The 19,703-nt window shown below is 35.5% G+C and overlaps 1 protein-coding gene across 1 annotated transcript; it reads right to left on the reverse strand.

Annotated features, from left to right (window-relative positions):
• Nucleotides 1-8,438: 8,438 nt before the first annotated feature.
• Nucleotides 8,439-15,012, reverse strand: LOC120125160. The gene is made up of 6 exons (XM_039143656.1): nt 14,797-15,012; nt 14,559-14,667; nt 14,240-14,360; nt 13,387-14,097; nt 10,735-12,568; nt 8,439-9,142 (listed from the first exon to the last, which is right to left on the reverse strand). Exons 1-6 carry the CDS (start codon nt 14,990-14,992, stop codon nt 8,715-8,717), a joined length of 3,399 nt encoding a protein of 1,132 aa, XP_038999587.1. The 5' UTR covers nt 14,993-15,012; the 3' UTR covers nt 8,439-8,714.
• Nucleotides 15,013-19,703: the final 4,691 nt, after the last annotated feature.

Here is a 19,703-nt window from a genome sequence, read left to right on the forward strand (position 1 = left end):
AACTCACTTATTCAATCCTCAGTCCTTGTGGTTACTTAATTTATTTAGCATTCAAGTCCATTCCAGATACTTCGGGATTTTCCAGAGTAATTCAAGCGTTCCTGATTTTTCAGACACATACTGCACTTCCGTTACATTCAATTTGGTCTTTGTGGTTGATTTGTCGTGCAAACGTCCAATTCTTAGTACTGAATGCGATCCAGAGTTGAACTAAGTTGAATACTTCTAAAATTTATCATCGAGTCAAACTTAAGAAGACGAACACGCATTCCAGTAATATCTCTGTCATTCAGGTATTGACATAGCTTTAGGGTTGATCTACTCACTTAAATTGTGTTCCATTACTTTTAAAGGTAGGCCAATACCTATGCTTATTTGGATTCTTTAATTAATCCAAGACATTTACTTACTTTAGGCCATAAGGGTATTTTGGAAATTTTGATGTTCAGTTTTATTCCATTCATTTCAGAGCTCGAGGATATCCAATCATTCCTTAGCTTGGTGACATTCTTGAGTCATTTCCATTACAGGGGTATTTTGGTCATTTTATAGATCCACGGTATTTCAATCTTTTTCCTCCATTCGGTCTTATTATTTAATTCCAATTTATATCTTTTACTTTAGTCCTTTCGAACAATTCTGACAGCAAAATACCCCCATTAAATTATTCTTCAAGTATTTACTCATTATTCGGATATTTTCGAGTCAAGTGTCTTCTCAAATTTTACAAACGGAATATCATGAATTTTCCTGCTAAGTCATGATCTTAACAATCAAATCTGTACTTAATCGACTTAAGTACGAATCCTCTAAGTATTTTCTCATTCAGGGTTAACTCAGACTATTCGGCCTCTTAAGGGTATTTCTGTAATTTCATAACCAGATAATTTCGATATTAGCTTTTAACGAAAATAATATAATTTAGAGATCCTATGATTAATTGCTTTCCCGAACCTTCTCTGATCTTGAAGTGATTCCTTAACAGACTTATAGTATCTTGCATAAACCCTCTTGGTGTTAAAAACCGGTTATCCATAATTTCCAAGTAAAACTAACATTTCCTTATGCACATGAATAGTTTTAGCAGATCAATAATTCTTTTCAGATTTATTAATCTACTTCCAGAGACAATTCTTGTCATTTTCCACCATAAGGGTAATTTCGTAATTTTACCTAATCGAAATATTCTCATAATTTATCATCTAAGTACCTTTAATGAGATAAATTATAATCTACAATCCATGATTGATTCTTTTATCACTTAATTTCAGAACTTGTAATTTAATTCCAACTGTCCTCCAATTTCTTATAATAGTCATCTGAGCCATATTCAGTTATCTATTTTCTACCGTATTCATATCTAGTGTAGATCTTCATTTATTACACATATAAGACCAAACATTTCCATTCATGCATTTACCAATACCAACATGTTCTATAAAGCATAAAGAGGTAGTAAAGTATTACCTCGATTTCCGTGCAATACTGATCGACCATAAAATTCCATTCGAACGCCTTTGATCTTCAATTCAACTTCCAATAATTCCTCAGATACATATCAACATAAATTATATCAGAAACGGAGCTTAATTACGATAAACGGATCGAATCGGGTGATAAATCAGTGAAAGACGCTTACCGAGTTCGAATTTGGCGAAACGGACTTCGGATTCGGATTCAGGACGTTGAAAGCATAAAATATGACTTTTCGGAAATTTGGAATTTTTGGTCAAAATCAAAGTCAACGGGTTTGACTGACAATTTCGAGGCCTTCGGGTTTGAATTTCGAAAAACGGACAGCGGAATCGGATTCGGAACGTCGAAAAATGTCAGGATAGGTATACTCGGTCGAAGTCAAAGGTCGTTTAATGCCCGATCAAAGCCATTCAAAGTTTTGGTCAACAGTGGTCAACTCCGGTCAACGGTCAACGGGTCGGGTCAACGGGTCATGTCGGGTCAACGGGTTGGTAAACGGGTCGGGTCGGGTCAATGGGTCGGGTCGGGTTGTGACCGGTCAAACCGGTCAAAACAGTTCCAAAACCGGTCAAACCGGTCACTTTTCCCTTCCCCACGCGCAGTGGCGGCGCGTGGGGGCGCGTGAACAGTGATAAAATCCCGGAAAAATTTCTAAAAATTATTTTGAGCGATTTCGAGATACTTACAAAGCTCGGTTCACAATTTTGAACGGCGGAGAGCTCGATTTCAACAAATCGGGAAGTTTGACCGGTTCACCTCCCAACGCGCCGCCGCCGCCGGAGAAAAAGGAGAACACCGGTGGACTCGGAACGGCACAAGGAACACGATGGTGTGGGAGGTGTCGTAAACGGATGACCCGATCGTCGTGAATCGATGAAAAACCAACTAAAACCGAGTTATTACCGACGATACTTCCGACTGAAATTCACGACGAACGACGATGATTCACGACGAAAGGTTTGAGGGGTTTTGTTCCTCGGTTGACAACGAACACGATGGTTGTTTCGGCTTGTCGTTTGGAGGTCGGACGACGAGTAGATCGGAGTTGGAAGTAGGGAGAACGGGAGAGGAAAACTGGAAAATTTTCCAGAAACATACGGGAGTCTGGGGGTTTATAACATCTCATAATTAAAAATGGCTAAACCAAGAGTTTAGCCACTGAACTTCCTGCACTTCTTAAAACGATCTATCAACTTTGAAATCTTACAATTTAATCCCTTATTTCTTTCAAAATACCAAATTAAATCCACCAATTTATATTTTCTTAAATTTAGCCCCTAAATTGGGGTGTTACAATTCTCCCCTCCTTAAAAAAAAATTTCGTCCTCGAAATTCATTCATGTCACATAATTGCATAAATGAAACTTCCATCAGTTCTTTCAAATCTATCAATAGCTTTTATAAAAGTACGATTCCTCCACTTATCCTTAACCAACTGAGCATACATTCTTATCATAAATTTTCCTTATTTCAATAAAAGAATTTAAAATTTTCTCGAGTAATCAATCTCTTCAGAATTCTCCCTCAGTCCAAGTAAATAATCAGAACAACTTTATTCTTGTGAAATCAATTCAGCATTGGATACGTGAATAGGCTCGTAGAGCAGCAACATATCTCAATTTCATTTCTGGAGTCGAGTCAGAAATTCTCAGATGAATAACTCTCACATGGCTCATGAGATACTTTACAGCGTTTAGACAAATGTTACTGGTATTCCTTTTTGTACAAGTATAGCCTTAGCAGATAGACACTTTGATTTACTCAATACAGATAGGGACTCAGCCCTGGAGTTCCGGCTCAGAGATGTACGATTGCAGTCTAGGGGCATGTACTGATCAGACATATTTTGACATTTGACCGGCCGGTCTATCTTGAAAAATTTTGACTCAAACCATAGCTCTGATACCACTAAATGTAACCCCCACAGACCGATAAGGGTAGCCCGATCCGATCCGGGAAGTCACATTAGGGCCACCGGAGCGACCCATTGTAAAAATAGCGGAAAATTTAAATCTTTTTATCAGAACATGTAAACTTATAAAATCATTTGTCACTATTTAAAAATAAAACATATTTCCAGACTCGTATATAAATCAAAATATAATTACATGCCCCCTAATCACATGTACCATACTCTGCAACAACGCCGGAAGAACTCCCTTACTGAAGTCGATAGATGCACTGGTACAATTCTTTTAACCTGAAAAGGTGAGTAATAGAGTGAGCTTTGGAAAGCTCAGTAATACAGAACTACCAGATGATGCTGATGAACGTGCAGATACAGATAAATATTTATTTCCTTATTGCTTCTGAGCATTTACATATTTTTATGCTGAGCAGAGATTCTACTGATATTTCGGGTGGTAACGGACAATGAGCTTTCAGTTCAGAGAAATATTTCGGATGACTGAGTTGAGGAGATCAGAATAGGTTTTCTAGTGTGTTCTCGAAAAATTCAGTAAAAAGATACAGATCTTTTAAAACATATATATATATATATACCCCCATCCGTTCACATCATAAATGTGTAGGTTCCCCAGAACCATACACCCAACCGCACATGCCATTTAGACCCTGAGCACAAAGCCGAGGAGTCTGCAGATAATCTTCCTCCAACAATAAACCCCCAGATAAAACATTTATCCGTCGGTAAACGGAGATATCAGAAATCAAAACATAATTCAGATCAGATATCAGAACAGAATCCAGGTTAGGAATCAGAACAGATTTCAGATCAGATGTCAAAACAGAATTCAAATCAGAAATCAGATAAAATATTCATATAAGTAGGGAACACACCAGAGTTTACAAATATTATTCAAAGGTACTGGATAATCTTAGCAAGTAGAGAAATATGGATCTTCAGTATACCGATAGAATGTCGGAATTTAGAATCACTATTGTAAAAAGTTCAATAACTGACGGAATCATCAGTTATTCAGAATGTGAATTATCAGGATCATATCTTATTCGGACAATTTTCAGAAGTTGTACGTAATCAGAAGGGTATTCAGAATCCTTTGCATCCATGTCAATTGATCGGATAATCGAACAACTTGAGAACGAAGATTCAGAACCTTAACAATCTATGTCGACTGGTCAATTCATTTTCCTTCCAGGGTATTTACCCTTTAATACCACAAATTCTTGTTCATATTTCATTTTCGAAATTAACGTTGAATAAATCTTCTAATGTCTTTATTTCATGTTCACGTTTTCACCATATCATGAAATACTGACGTACTTGATTTTGTAATTCATAATCCATAAGAACATTACATCATATATGTTCATTAACATTTCCAGATTCATCCAACTCACTTATTCAATCCTCAGTCCTTGTGGTTACTTAATTTATTTAGCATTCAAGTCCATTCCAGATACTTCGGGATTTTCCAGAGTAATTCAAGCGTTCCTGATTTTTCAGACACATGCTGCACTTCCGTTACATTCAATTTGGTCTTTGTGGCTGATTTGTCGTGCAAACGTCCAATTCTTAGTACTGAATGCGATCCAGAGTTGAACTAAGTTGAATACTTCTAAAATTTATCATCGAGTCAAACTTAAGAAGACGAACACGCATTCCAGTAATATCTCTGTCATTCATGTATTGACATAGCTTTAGGGTTGATCTACTCACTTAAATTGTGTTCCATTACTTTTAAAGGTAGGCCAATACCTATGCTTATTTGGATTCTTTAATTAATCCAAGACATTTACTTACTTTAGGCCATAAGGGTATTTTGGAAATTTTGATGTTCAGTTTTATTCCATTCATTTCAGAGCTCGAGGATATCCAATCATTCCTTAGCTTGGTGACATTCTTGAGTCATTTCCATTACAGGGGTATTTTGGTCATTTTATAGATCCACGGTATTTCAATCTTTTTCCTCCATTCGGTCTTATTATTTAATTCCAATTTATATCTTTTACTTTAGTCCTTTCGAACAATTCTGACAGCAAAATACCCCCATTAAATTATTCTTCAAGTATTTACTCATTATTCGGATATTTTCGAGTCAAGTGTCTTCTCAAATTTTACAAACGGAATATCATGAATTTTCCTGCTAAGTCATGATCTTAACAATCAAATCTGTACTTAATCGACTTAAGTACGAATCCTCTAAGTATTTTCTCATTCAGGGTTAACTCAGACTATTCGGCCTCTTAAGGGTATTTCTGTAATTTCTTAACCAGATAATTTCGATATTAGCTTTTAACGAAAATAATATAATTTAGAGATCCTATGATTAATTGCTTTCCCGAACCTTCTCTGATCTTGAAGTGATTCCTTAACAGGCTTATAGTATCTTGCATAAACCCTCTTGGTGTTAAAAACCGGTTATCCATAATTTCCAAGTAAAACTAACATTTCCTTATGCACATGAATAGTTTTAGCAGATCAATAATTCTTTTCAGATTTATTAATCTACTTCCAGAGACAATTCTTGTCATTTTCCACCATAAGGGTAATTTCGTAATTTTACCTAATCGAAATATTCTCATAATTTATCATCTAAGTACCTTTAATGAGATAAATTATAATCTACAATCCATGATTGATTCTTTTATCACTTAATTTCAGAACTTGTAATTTAATTCCAACTGTCCTCCAATTTCTTATAATAGTCATCTGAGCCATATTCAGTTATCTATTTTCTACCGTATTCATATCTAGTGTAGATCTTCATTTATTACACATATAAGACCAAACATTTCCATTCATGCATTTACCAATACCAACATGTTCTATAAAGCATAAAGAGGTAGTAAAGTATTACCTCGATTTCCGTGCAATACTGATCGACCATAAAAATTCCATTCGAACGCCTTTGATCTTCAATTCAACTTCCAATAATTCCTCAGATACATATCAACATAAATTATATCAGAAACGGAGCTTAATTACGATAAACGGATCGAATCGGGTGATAAATCAGTGAGACGACTGCTTACCGAGTTCGAATTTGGCGAAACGGACTTCGGATTCGGATTCAGGACGTTGAAAGCATAAAATATGACTTTTCGGAAATTTGGAATTTTTGGTCAAAATCAAAGTCAACGGGTTTGACTGACAATTTCGAGGCCTTCGGGTTTGAATTTCGAAAAACGGACAGCGGAATCGGATTCGGAACGTCGAAAAATGTCAGGATAGGTATACTCGGTCGAAGTCAAAGGTCGTTTAATGCCCGATCAAAGCCATTCAAAGTTTTGGTCAACAGTGGTCAACTCCTGTCAACGGTCAACGGGTCGGGTCAACGGGTCATGTCGGGTCAACGGGTTGGTAAACGGGTCGGGTCGGGTCAATGGGTCGGGTCGGGTTGTGACCGGTCAAACCGGTCAAAACAGTTCCAAAACCGGTCAAACCGGTCACTTTTCCCTTCCCCACGCGCAGTGGCGGCGCGTGGGGGCGCGTGAACAGTGATAAAATCCCGGAAAAATTTCTAAAAATTATTTTGAGCGATTTCGAGATACTTACAAAGCTCGGTTCACAATTTTGAACGGCGGAGAGCTCGATTTCAACAAATCGGGAAGTTTGACCGGTTCACCTCCCAACGCGCCGCCGCCGCCGGAGAAAAAGGAGAACACCGGTGGACTCGGAACGGCACAAGGAACACGATGGTGTGGGAGGTGTCGTAAACGGATGACCCGATCGTCGTGAATCGATGAAAAACCAACTAAAACCGAGTTATTACCGACGATACTTCCGACTGAAATTCACGACGAACGGCGATGATTCACGACGAAAGGTTTGAGGGGTTTTGTTCCTCGGTTGACAACGAACACGATGGTTGTTTCGGCTTGTCGTTTGGAGGTCGGACGACGAGTAGATCGGAGTTGGAAGTAGGGAGAACGGGAGAGGAAAACTGGAAAATTTTCCATAAACGTTTATAACATCTCATAATTAAAAATGGCTAAACCAAGAGTTTAGCCACTGAACTTCCTGCACTTCTTAAAACGATCTATCAACTTTGAAATCTTACAATTTAATCCCTTATTTCTTTCAAAATACCAAATTAAATCCACCAATTTATATTTTCTTAAATTTAGCCCCTAAATTGGGGTGTTACAATAGATCGTGAGTCTCCTTCAATTATTACTTCCCTAAATCTCAGATCAAGAGCAAAAACCGCCACATGCACTGTTGTTCTAAACCTTCTTCATGTGTCTTCAATTTATATTTATTTGTTAGAATGTTGTTAGGATCGTTTCTACAGTTGAGATTAATTTTTATACAAAATAAAATTGTCTAAATCAAGGGGTATCGATACTCCTAAAGGGTCTTATGGTATTGATATTATATCTTTAGTATCGATACTACTATAAAAGTACTGATATTATTTTTATATTCTAGAATTTGAGCAATGTTAGTAATATCAGTACTACTTAGTGAAGAACGATACTTTTCTTATTTTGGTATCAATATCATATGAATAATACTGTAAGAATAATATCGGTATTACTTGTATAAAAATAGATTTTGTGTTCAATTTTATTTTTAATGACTTTAAATTATTTTAAATTTTTTTTAAATAAATTCAATTCAAATTTAAAAATATTTTAATTTAATTAGTATATCAAAATATAGTTTAACATAAAAAAAAACAAATAGAGATCCAGGATGAAAAGTTCAAAAGAAAAGGAAAATCAGCATGAACAGCAAAGGAACATTATTCACTTCATATTACAAGTCCCCTATTTTGCCCACATTCACCATAACTGTCTTGAAGCCAAAGACAGAATTTGTACATACCTGTAATGTCGTGCCGCAAAATCAAGCATGAACATTATGTCTCAGTACCCGTTACAAGGAGATGGAGGAGAAGCTAACCAAATTGAGCTAATATTATTTTCAATAGTCATAACAATTGAATATGAATGAGGGGGCAGGGTCTTGTTCACACTTTCTACTACAAAGAAAAGGACCCAAAACAAACAGTAATAACTAACAAAGAATTTGGCGATTCGGGAAAAAAATACAAATGCCCCCACCCCCACACTGCCTTAACTAATATCAACCTAGATAACTTTACAATTTATGCCACTACCAACAGCCGGTGGATTTCTTACAAATAAATGTGGAACCAAAGACAAACCCATTGCCAACAAATTTAACCACAAAATGATTTTAAAATACAAAGCATTTGCCAATCTCTCCAAGCACGACCGGATGAGTAGCAAAGTTATGATGAGGCTGGTGAAGCACTGCATGTTTGGTCTGACTGAAAAAGTTGCTCTCACATTATAGAGCAGTTACACTTGGATTCTAGCTTTGGAGGGTTCATACTGTCCATCTTATTAGGAATATCAACATTGAGATTTGAAGGCTCAAAGGCATTTTCATCATTTACAATCTCAGTAGGCAAGGATTTTACAGCAGTTTCTACCCGCCTCTGCCTGACTTTACGAGATTTCGAAGTCCATCTACCAACAGTTCGCCCCCTTACATTTTTCCTGTCAGAAGTGGATTTCCCCAAGATCGTCACAGTTGGCCTGGAACCTTCCAATGGCACTGAACTTTCGGTTTCAATGGCAATGGTTGCAGCCTGGTAGGCAAGATCATGGATAATGGAATTACAGAAAAGTATTGTATCCGTTGCTTCCTCAAGTGTTAGGCTTCTGGCCTTACTTCCTCCACGACTTTCTACCATGACAGTTGATTCCTCTGTTAAAAAGAATAAAAGTTCCATCAAAGACTAAACAAAATCTCACTGCAACTCGGTAACAAATCAGAACTGAACTTAAGCACATAATCAGATAGTGTCCAGCTTTGGGCTCTATGGCTTTGCTTGGTTGAGTGGGAAATGAGAGGGAGTGGAAAAATGGAAAGAAATGAAATTTGAAAAATGCTTGGTAGGAAAGAAAAATGAGAGATGATCATTTTACATCCTCGTGTGTAAAAACAAATCCTCCCAATTGGAAAGGAAAATAGGAGAGAAAATGTGTGAAAGAAGCAAGTTATTTCAGAATTATGTAGCTCTTTCAAAAGCTTTATTTTCTTTCCTTTCATTTTCAACTCCAACAAGAAAAAAATGGTAAGAAAAATACATTTTCTTTCAATTTTTCCATCTTTCCTACAAAGCACACCATTGAATGAAAAAAAGTATTTTCCATCTTTCCACTTTTCTACACCTTTAATCTTCCATCCTTCCAATTTTCTTTCCACTCTACCCAGCAAAGCCTAAATCCGGAAACGCATTGACATCAAGAAACAAAAAATATAAATCTTATCTATTCCACAAACCGAGAATATAATTTTTGACACAGACATAAGGTCAAATCCATCTAATCTTACGTACGAAATATATTTAAAATAATTGTAACTAAAATTAGTTTGGCAGTGCAAATATCGAAAAAAAGAAACAGCATGGCAAATGGAGTTCAACATGATACCAGAACAGGTATGCATGGGTATGATTCATTGCAAAGCAAGCATTAGTTTCCAATATTTGGAGTTAAAGCACTCCTAAGCAGAAAACACTACAACTAAAAGTGTCATTCAGGTTATCTAATATAAGGATAATGTCAACATCACAGCAACATGCTGGTAGCTTTTGGTACAATGATCTCAGCTATACCTCTTTCTCAACACCTAATATGAATTCCACAAGTGATCTAAAATGTTGTGCTTGTCAGTACATGCCAATACATAGTTTATATATTCAATATGCTCGTCTATCCCTTTCTTACCTTTTTGTGACGAGCAGCAAGGAGGAAGAAATACCAGAACTTTATGACCATGAATACAAGATAAAAATGACTTGAAGAATAATGATAACATTCACTTAAGAAAAAAAATATTGGTCATAATTGCATCTAATACAAATTGATCATTCATAATTAACTTTTGACCAATTTTTAGCCAACCTAAATGTACAATGTTAAAATTGCACCTGCTAAAAGACGAGTGGTAAATTTGATCACAGACCCTTAACCCAAAGAAAAAGAGAAAAAGGATCAATCATGATGGGTAGTCAATGAAGGATTAGAAGTATCTTTTAGTGTTTCTATTTACTGATCTCAGAAATAAAACTACAAGAAAGCAACAATGGTTGAAGAAATAATAATCTAACTTTCAAAACTCAAAAGGACTAATATGGAGGGTTCATGAAGTATTAAACATAGCTGCATCATAAAATTGTTTATCACATATGATAATAGACATATCAAGAAACTTCTGAAGAATGGAAATGAAATTTTACTTCTCACGTTGAAAATGCAAAATAGATGAAAAGACAAAATGAAATAACTGCATACCTAAAACGCCATCTGCGTGATCTGAGATATTATGCTCCTGAACAGAAGCAGTAACATCCACATCTAAAGGCATAACATCTAAAAGATCCATGGATTTCTTCTTTTCCTTCTCAGAATTTGGAGACAAGCCATCAAGTTCTGAACTGCAGGAACTACGACAGGAATTATCAATTTCAATTTCTGAGATTGTAGTCAAAGAGCTGTGGCCAGCAGCCTCAACAGCATCTACTCCATCAGGAGTATCATTTCTCATACCATGCTCTTCAAGAGCAGGATCTAAAGTGGTGGCTAATGCTTCAACTCCTGAGGCTATCCTGGCACTACTTGGTAAGTTATCTCCATTTTCAATTGAAATACTACCGTCATTGGGAGGAAATGGTGCTGCTGAATTGTCCTCTAATGGCCCAGAGGTTGAAGTATCAGTTAATCGCCTACTTTCATTCCACTCAACACCATCAGTTTTGGGAACGGCAGCATCAGGGAATGATGAAATTGCCTCTGAATTTTCTGAAGCTTTTGCTAGAGAAATAACAGCTATTTCCTCGGCTTCCTCAAATTTCAGACTACGAACAGAACCCTCAAAATTCTCATCATTCGAACTAGATGCAAGACTTAAAGCTTGGTAATTATTGCTTGAACTTTGAGACAAAGTAAAGCTTTGAGGCTTTGAATTCAAGTCATATCTGTAATTCTCCAACTCAGATTTTCTACCATTCAATTGTACACGTGTATCTGTTTGTCTACATGAGCCCAATTCGACAGAGGATGATGCAGATACACTCCCATGTCCAACAGAGCTTCTAAAACTGTTAGAACTGTCTCTTGCATAAGAAAGATCTTCTGATGGAAGGATAGAAAAGGTCCTACCTAGAACAACAGGCCCCTTGCTACTGCCTGACCTCTTTAACAGCACTGAAATACCTACAACTTCTGATGTATTAACCTTCAAACAAGAATTTTCATCAGAGTAATTCAGCTGCTGACCTCCAGTGTCCATCTCAGGTATAGAACAAAAAACAGTTGATTCAGCCATCTCTTGTTGATAACCAAGCCTCTGCTCACCTCCCTCTGCCAGAGAACCTCCAAGAGAATTTTCTAGAGAGAAATTTTCACTTAGCTTTATATTTTTTTCATGATGAGAAATCCAGGGATCAACTGCATTATTAACCTGCAAAGGTGAACCAGACCATTCAGGAAAGGGTTTATCCTCTTCAGAAATTTTCATAAACAACCCTATGTAATTCTCTGCATCAGAAATGTCACCAGCGATTATATCATGTTGCCTACTGCAATCTGTGCAAAGACTGATTTCTTCTTCAACCTGCTCAATAACATGATACCTGCAACCACATTTAGAACATATTTTTGCGTTCTCAAAACTATCAACTTCTGAAAGGTCTCCCCTGTCACACAGAGCATCAGAATTTGAACTCATTTCCACTTTAAGACCATGGTGACTTAACTCCTCAAAGTGGCCTGGGTCACATTGCATTGCAGAGTCTCTATTAGCATCTTCATTAAGAATATTACGTCTTTCATAGCTAGCATCCTGGTTTACTACATCCATCTTATCGAAGGCAAAAACCTCTTCTAGAACATTGGCATAAGGTCCCCTTCTGGATTCACTTGCCATGTCATCATATTGGTCGCTTCCTTCAGTATCAAACAAAGAACTTGTACTTTGATCAGAATTTGCATTACTGCTGGTGGCAACAGATGAATTCTTTGACATCAAAGATGGATGTGCAGAACTTCCCTTCCCAACATAAAAAGTGGTACTTGGAACACTAGATAATAGAGGTCTGAACATATTTGGAGGACTCTTCTGATGATCCTGCACCAAAATATTTGATTACAATGAACTATAAGGTCTGTGTTGATGACCAAGCACGTTTGATATGCATTAATTATGCACAAAAAGTCTAAATGAGAACAAAAGCATCAGGGCCCAGGGGTAACAAGACAACGTGTGAGTTCTTTCACAACTATCTTAAAATTCTTTTTGCTTAGTAGTAAAGGTATAGACCATGCAGACTGCATTGAAGTTCTTGAGTTATTTAACACATCAAAAGAAAGCCAACAGCTCCAAAAGTTTACTTAAATATGAAATGTGATAAATAGAATGCACTAGTTCAATAGGAAGTTCTGGAGTTCTGGCTTTCTTTCCCCTTTCAGACATACCAGATTAAATTAAGCATTGAAGTCACTGCCAAAAACTTCATCTAGCAATTAATTCTGACTATGGTCCTCACACACAATGCTTACTGACTAGTAGGACCACATCAAACCCATCAAGTTTACCGCCTCTAGAATTATATGGAATTATCTGAACATGACACAGTAATTTGAGAATACTATACCAGAGAACCAACACAGACACATGCCAACGAAAATGAAAAGATTTTACATTGATCTTCCATATCTCTTTTCCCATTATCAAATAGTCTAAATTTATAACATGTTAGCAAAAAATACTGGAATAAAAACAATCATCTGTTGCAAATCATTCAGAAAGGAACTAAATAAAGTGTAGCAAAAAAAGCAACGTAGGTTCAGAACATTAGAGCAGACAAGTTAACTACTAATGTTTTAACACTTTTATCCCAAAACTGATGTAACAGATGCATATTAACCTAAAAAAGTAATAAATACCATTTGACGAAGAGCAGAGTCAAAGGAACGTTTTGGAGCAGAACTTGGTGAAAACACTCTAGCTGATTTCTTGTTAAAGGTGGCTGGCCCCTTATTGTTTGTGTATGTGCCAATCCTCCTTGAAACAGAAAGGGTGGATCCACTAAGAGGAATAGATTCTAGAGTGTCTACATCATCATCACCAGATGACGCTATAGACCCTTTACTGTACGAACTTAAGTGGTCCCGATCATGACTATGAGATGAGCTGACACTTCTAGATGCAGTTGGCGACATTGATTTCCTGCCAAATCTTGTATCCCTTCCATTTCTAGATGCAGGGGAGGAGCCCCTCACATATGATGCTGGTCGATCAGCCAGAGAAGTACGAAGATTGGGTGGTGCATCTAAGAAGAAACCGGGGATATTTGACTGCCATGCCCTTATTTTTGGTGATGTAGAGTTTCCCCTACTTGTCCTCAAAGGAGATGATCCCCTTCCCTCTGTGCTTGTCCTTTGAGGAGTAGGTGTAGAAGACCTTCGCGTGGGTACTGAACTTTTACAAGGGGAAGGAGATGGTCTCCGAGTTGGAGTATGTTGCCTTATTGGACTGGACTGAGGTGCTGAAGATGGCCTTCCTCTAGATTGGAGTGTGCTACTTCCAGACCGAGGTGAAGGATTTAAACGATTTGGACTTGGACTGCCCCTACTGCTTCTGTAACCCTTTTCCATCTGCATATTGTTCACAGAGGATTAAGGGTGAAGATTTAGAAAGAATAAGATCAGACTTTCAAGAGAAAACTATAACGAATGTTGACGAATTATTTCATTAGCACACATATTTTCATTCTATAAGAGTGATATGGCAACATACTGTGGATGATCTTGATATGGAAATGGGTTGAGTCTGAGGTCTAACCCTGCGAGCAATGTTAGCCGGAGGTGGCTCATCATCCAATGAAGGAAAAAGAGGGGTGTCAGGGGGAGTTAATAACCTTCAAAATCACCAAGAATGACAATTTGTGAGGGCCAAGAAACTTCCAAGTACATATAACAGCTCAATAGCATGCAATGAATGGAAAAAAATGATCGAAGAACACTAATTTCTTGCCTAGGCCATTGGCAATGACTTTATTCTAACATACACCAAACATGAACAAGCCAACTAACATGAAGAGGAAATTATAACCTACCATTCATAGTCATTTTTCTCTTCATCTGCAACAAGGAGTTCACTAGTCTCCCTTCGAACAGGAACAGATATTCCAAGCTTGAAATCTGAAAAATATTTCAGTTTTGCAGCTGTAAGCAATAATTCAAAACCAAAGAAAACAAACAATGACGTTAGTTTACAGACACTAGTCTATATTCCTAAATTCACGGGAAAATAGGCCAATACAACTGAAACCAAAAGGCAAAACAGAAAATTACAAAATGAGTCTTCCGCGTCATCCAAGGAATGAAGCAAAATATCCTCCCTTTCTTTGGATTGCATGTCATTGAACAAAGCAAGGTCGTCATCTTTTTCTTGTACACTCAACCCGCCCTCCAAACTATGCCGTCTTTTGTGGGTTTCCCCTCTCAGCTCCTTCCCTGGAGAGTGTCTCAATGCTGGAGAAGGAGGCATCTTACCTAGTCTATCCTACTGAAACAATCACAGCAATCCTCCCAACAATCTAGTAATTAACCAGCAATCTTGTCCCATAATTTACTCCAAACTTGCCCCTCCCGTGTTTCATCCAAGTAATAAATGCAATCAACTTCAAAATAACTCAAAACAAGGCAGCAATGCCCGTCTCTCGAAACAGAATGCCTGATACAAAATCTTTATAAACTGTCAAATTTTAGAGAATAACTGTGATGACCATATACTCCAAAAAGGGAGCTTCAGCAGCGGTAACTGAACAATAACCACCGAATTGAGATGAAAAATAGCCTCCAAACTGAGATGCTTGTAGTGAAATGCAAGTTCCGAACACTAGATTTCCATCAAAATTAACAGCAAAATACCTACATTGACCAAAACCCGAAGTTAAAAGTCAAAATTTTCAGCCACCAGTAACCTCCAAGCAGAATCCTTCCAGCGCCGCTCAAAATTAGTGACGAAACCAATTCACCTGTAGACACAATTTTATCCGTGTCATTTGAAAATGATTTCAGTAATGGAGCGCTCTCGAATTTTGGTCTTGGTTGGGGCCGCCGTCCCAAATTTGTTATTACCATATGTTATTTTTATCATTTTATTTCTTTTCATATTTAGGACACTCTAAAACATATATAAATCAGACATTTAAAAATATTACAGGAAAATTCCAGAAAAAAATAGAAAGGAGTAAAATTTAAAAAAGGAAAGTATGAAACTTGAAATGTGAGATCTGAGAATAGGGCTGATATTTATTAACAGAATTTTTAGAGGGGGTTTTGAAGCTAGAAATAGGGTCCGAAAACTTAGGATCCATAAATTAAGGTTAGGATAAGACCAAATAATTTGACCTGCTAGGCAGATTCGATCATAATGAGTTTATGATAAACCCTTGATTTCAACAAAGCAAAGAATTGAAAAGACCAACATCAACAACCCCAGAAAAGGTCACAATTCTCCAACAAATCACAAGAACAAACCATAATTTCTCATGTTTCATTTTCTTTCTTCAAAAAAAATCAACAGAAAAAATGAACAGAATATAAACAGATACCCATCAGCAAATGAAAGAAAATCAAACATTTGCTGGCGGTGGGTTAAGCTTTTTTTACGGATTTCAAGGATTCTCAGGTTGAGCTTGTTGTTTCCAAAAACCAAAACAGATTAATACCTTGAGGAGGACCGTAAGATAGTTCGTCTTCAATTATGTAACCATCTAACGGCAGAATGTGGCGGTTTAAGTGTTAGTAACCGCAGGTATCGGGCTTAGATTTAGAGCTTTCGGTGTTGATTTCGAGAGAAGTAAGCTGATTTCGGGGTTTAGAAGTCAAAATTAAGTATTCTTGTCAAAATGGGAAGTTACTACGTTAGCGGGCAGCCGTGAACGGTGGTTGCCCTCGACGGCAGAAACTACAGTGGTACACTAGAGAAACTGAAGGGTAATTAGATTCTAATTTTCTGGTTCTGAAGGAACAAATGAAATTTGTAGTAAAATATAAAGAAAATGTTAAGTTATAAAGATGCTCGTGTCGGGTTGCGCAGGGCCCGCGAAAACACCGATTCGTCCACCCGACCCGATCTCTGCATTCTTCTTTTCTTTTTATATTAATATACAAAAATTCTCAAAACTATACATGATTCATCATCCGATGAGGTGTTAATATTTTTTTCTTTAAATATATCTTTTTAACATTTCCAACGTTATTATTTTAGATATTTAGTATATCACGGTCGATGAAAATTATGATAATCACTCAAAATATGATATATATTGTGTCTATAATTTTTTAAAATAATATTTAAAAATATAAAATTATTATTATGTAAAAAAACTAAAACTTATTAAAATTTTCAAAAACAAAATCTCAAAATCATCTTAAAGCATCAACTTCGTCGTTGGTCATCCTCCGTCATTATTGCTCTCATCCACTGTCTATTCATCTATCTTCGGTCGATCATTCTCTTGTTGTAGTAGTCTCAGTCTTCAAAAATTCTTAAATATCTAAATTCAAATCTCTAAATTCCCAAGCCCAAATCTCTAAATCTCAATTGAATTGGTAGCTACAAATGTGGTTGATGGGTGAGTGGGTGATAATGATGGTGGTCGATGACGGAATTGATTAGGGATTTTAGGGGTATTTTTAAAGTTTTATGAATTTTAGAGTATTTTTAGATTTTCTTGGAAATTTATGTTTTTTTTAAATAATTAAAAATTATATCACATGTAAAAAAATGAATTGATTGACTGATTCTTAAAGACTTTTCAACGAATATGATAAATTAAACACTTAAAATAATAATATCAAAAACGTTAAACACATACTACTTTTATTATATATTATGAGATTAAATTACTAAAATCGTCCATCCACACATAAAAAGTTTCAAATATCACATCTAATTATTTTTATGTTATACACTATATAAAATTAGCAAAAAATTCTTTTTATTTTCTACTTTTTCCATTTTTAGGCTTTTATAAATTTTATAATCATTTTAAATTTAAAATATTTTCACAATATTTTATTTTAAATTAGGACCAAATACTATCGCAATTTTTACATAATTATATATATTTAATTTATTAACTGATTAAATTATCAAAATTTATTACAAAGCAATATTTCAATCTATTTTTTCCTATTTATAATATCATAACTTAAATTTTTATTCTAACCTAAAGAATTTAACACCTCACCCAACAACTCTCATAATTTTTATAAATTTTTTATTTGTTGTTTTGATTCTACATATAGCATTTGTATATATTATCATATAAGATTAAAAAATATTAAAAACACTTTAATTATAATTATAATAGTTATATCATAAAATTTAAATTTTTATACTGAGTTTTTTTTTATAAATCTGGAATGAATGTTAATAGTACTTCAAAAGATAATAACAATTTATTAACCAAGGCCTTTTATAATATTAAAAAAATTTGTTATATTGATTTATATTTATTATTACATTTCTTTTTGTTAATTTCATATAAATACAAATTTTTTAATCCCACGTCATTAATTTGGGATAAAAGATTATAATAATATTTAAAATATAAAAAAATTAAGATATCAACCATTTTTTGTCAACTAAAAAAAATCGACCAATGGAATAATGGTCATGGAAGGATTAATGATGTGGTCATTATTAGAGAGACAAATCTTAAATGCCCTTTTCACAATCCAATGATGTCTAATCTTTATTGACCAATGGAATAATGGAATGATTAATGATGTGGTCATTATTGAAGGGGCAAATCTTAAGTACCCTTTTCACAATTTAGTCTTCCAATGATGTCTAATCTTTATTCCTTTTATTCGTCTAACCCACCCATCGATATTTTTAGAGGACTTAACTGTCCTTTATTTTTTATTAGGTCTAAATTATTAAGAATACAACTGAAAATTGTGGCTTTATTTATAGAATTCAAACTTCAATCCGTAAAACAAAACAATTTAATGTTTATTTAACAAAGTACATTGATTCAAATAATTTTTTAAACAATTCTTATACGAGGGGGAAAATGAAAATTTTACTCGTAAGAGAGAGGTGCTATTAATTGAGTGTTTTTAACTATCGTTTTGAGAGAATATTGACCATTCAAATATTTTTTAAGTATTTTAGTCTTTTATTATTTTATTTTATTTTATTTTACTTTTTTAGTAAATTGTATTAGTGGTTGCTTTTATTTTATTTTTTATTTTGATCACTTAACTTTTAGAAGTTATAATTTGATCACTTATATCAATTTTCTTTTGAATTGGAACTAGGAACGAGGGCCTTAACTAATTACAAGCATGTCTACGATAAGGTTGATCGAAGATGTCCCGATCCAGAAGCTGAGAAACAGAAGCAGGGGCTTCGGTAAGGATAGTGGTCTAAAAATTTGGTGCAGTTGTCATCTTTGCTAAACAGTCAGCCACTATGTTTTCTTCATGAGGGATCCAAAGAAACTCGACATACCAATTACGACCACAAAGCGGGGTGATAGCATAGATCAGGGGGAATGGGATGGACTTTGCATTAGGGTCCTTGAGCATCTGAGCAGTCTGGGTGTTGTCAGTTTGTACTTGAAGATGTTGAAATGTCAAAGCAGCTGACAGCTGAATTTGGTTCATGGGGCGACTGATTTTTTTTGAAAAGTGCAATGGGAAAATTACAAATTTAGTCCCTATACTTTAGAGTATTTATAAGATTAGTACTTAAGCTTCAACTATAAATACCCTAACTCATTTAGCTTCAAAATCATCCTAAATCATTCTAGTTTTCTCCCAATACTAGAGAATTTAGAGAGTTTTATTGAGAGTTGTTTTCTCCTTTTTATCAAGAGAATTGTCATTGTTTTCTCATTGTTAGATCGAGAGACGTTGTAATTCTTATTTTTCTCATAGTGAAATTCTTCTACCGTTGCCCGTGGTTTTTACCCTATATTATTTAGGGGTTTTCCACGTAAAATTTGTGTCTTCTTTATCTTCATTTTTATTTTCTCAAATTATCAGTTGCAATTTTGCTCTATCTGATAACCGTATTCCACAACAATTGGTATCAGAGCCAGGTTTGAGTGTGTAATATATACTTATTATCTTTTTGATTGCCACCAAAAGGTGGATCCTCCAACATAAGGAAGTAAGAAGGTATTACCCATTCTTTGAAGGTTTCAGAGAACTATTCACGATAGTGAAATAGTGGG

The sequence above is a fragment of the Hibiscus syriacus genome, unplaced genomic scaffold, assembly GCF_006381635.1.
Source record: "Hibiscus syriacus cultivar Baekdansim isolate YM2019G1 unplaced genomic scaffold, ASM638163v2 tig00110429_pilon, whole genome shotgun sequence".
In the NCBI taxonomy this organism is placed as follows: Eukaryota; Viridiplantae; Streptophyta; class Magnoliopsida; order Malvales; family Malvaceae; genus Hibiscus; species Hibiscus syriacus.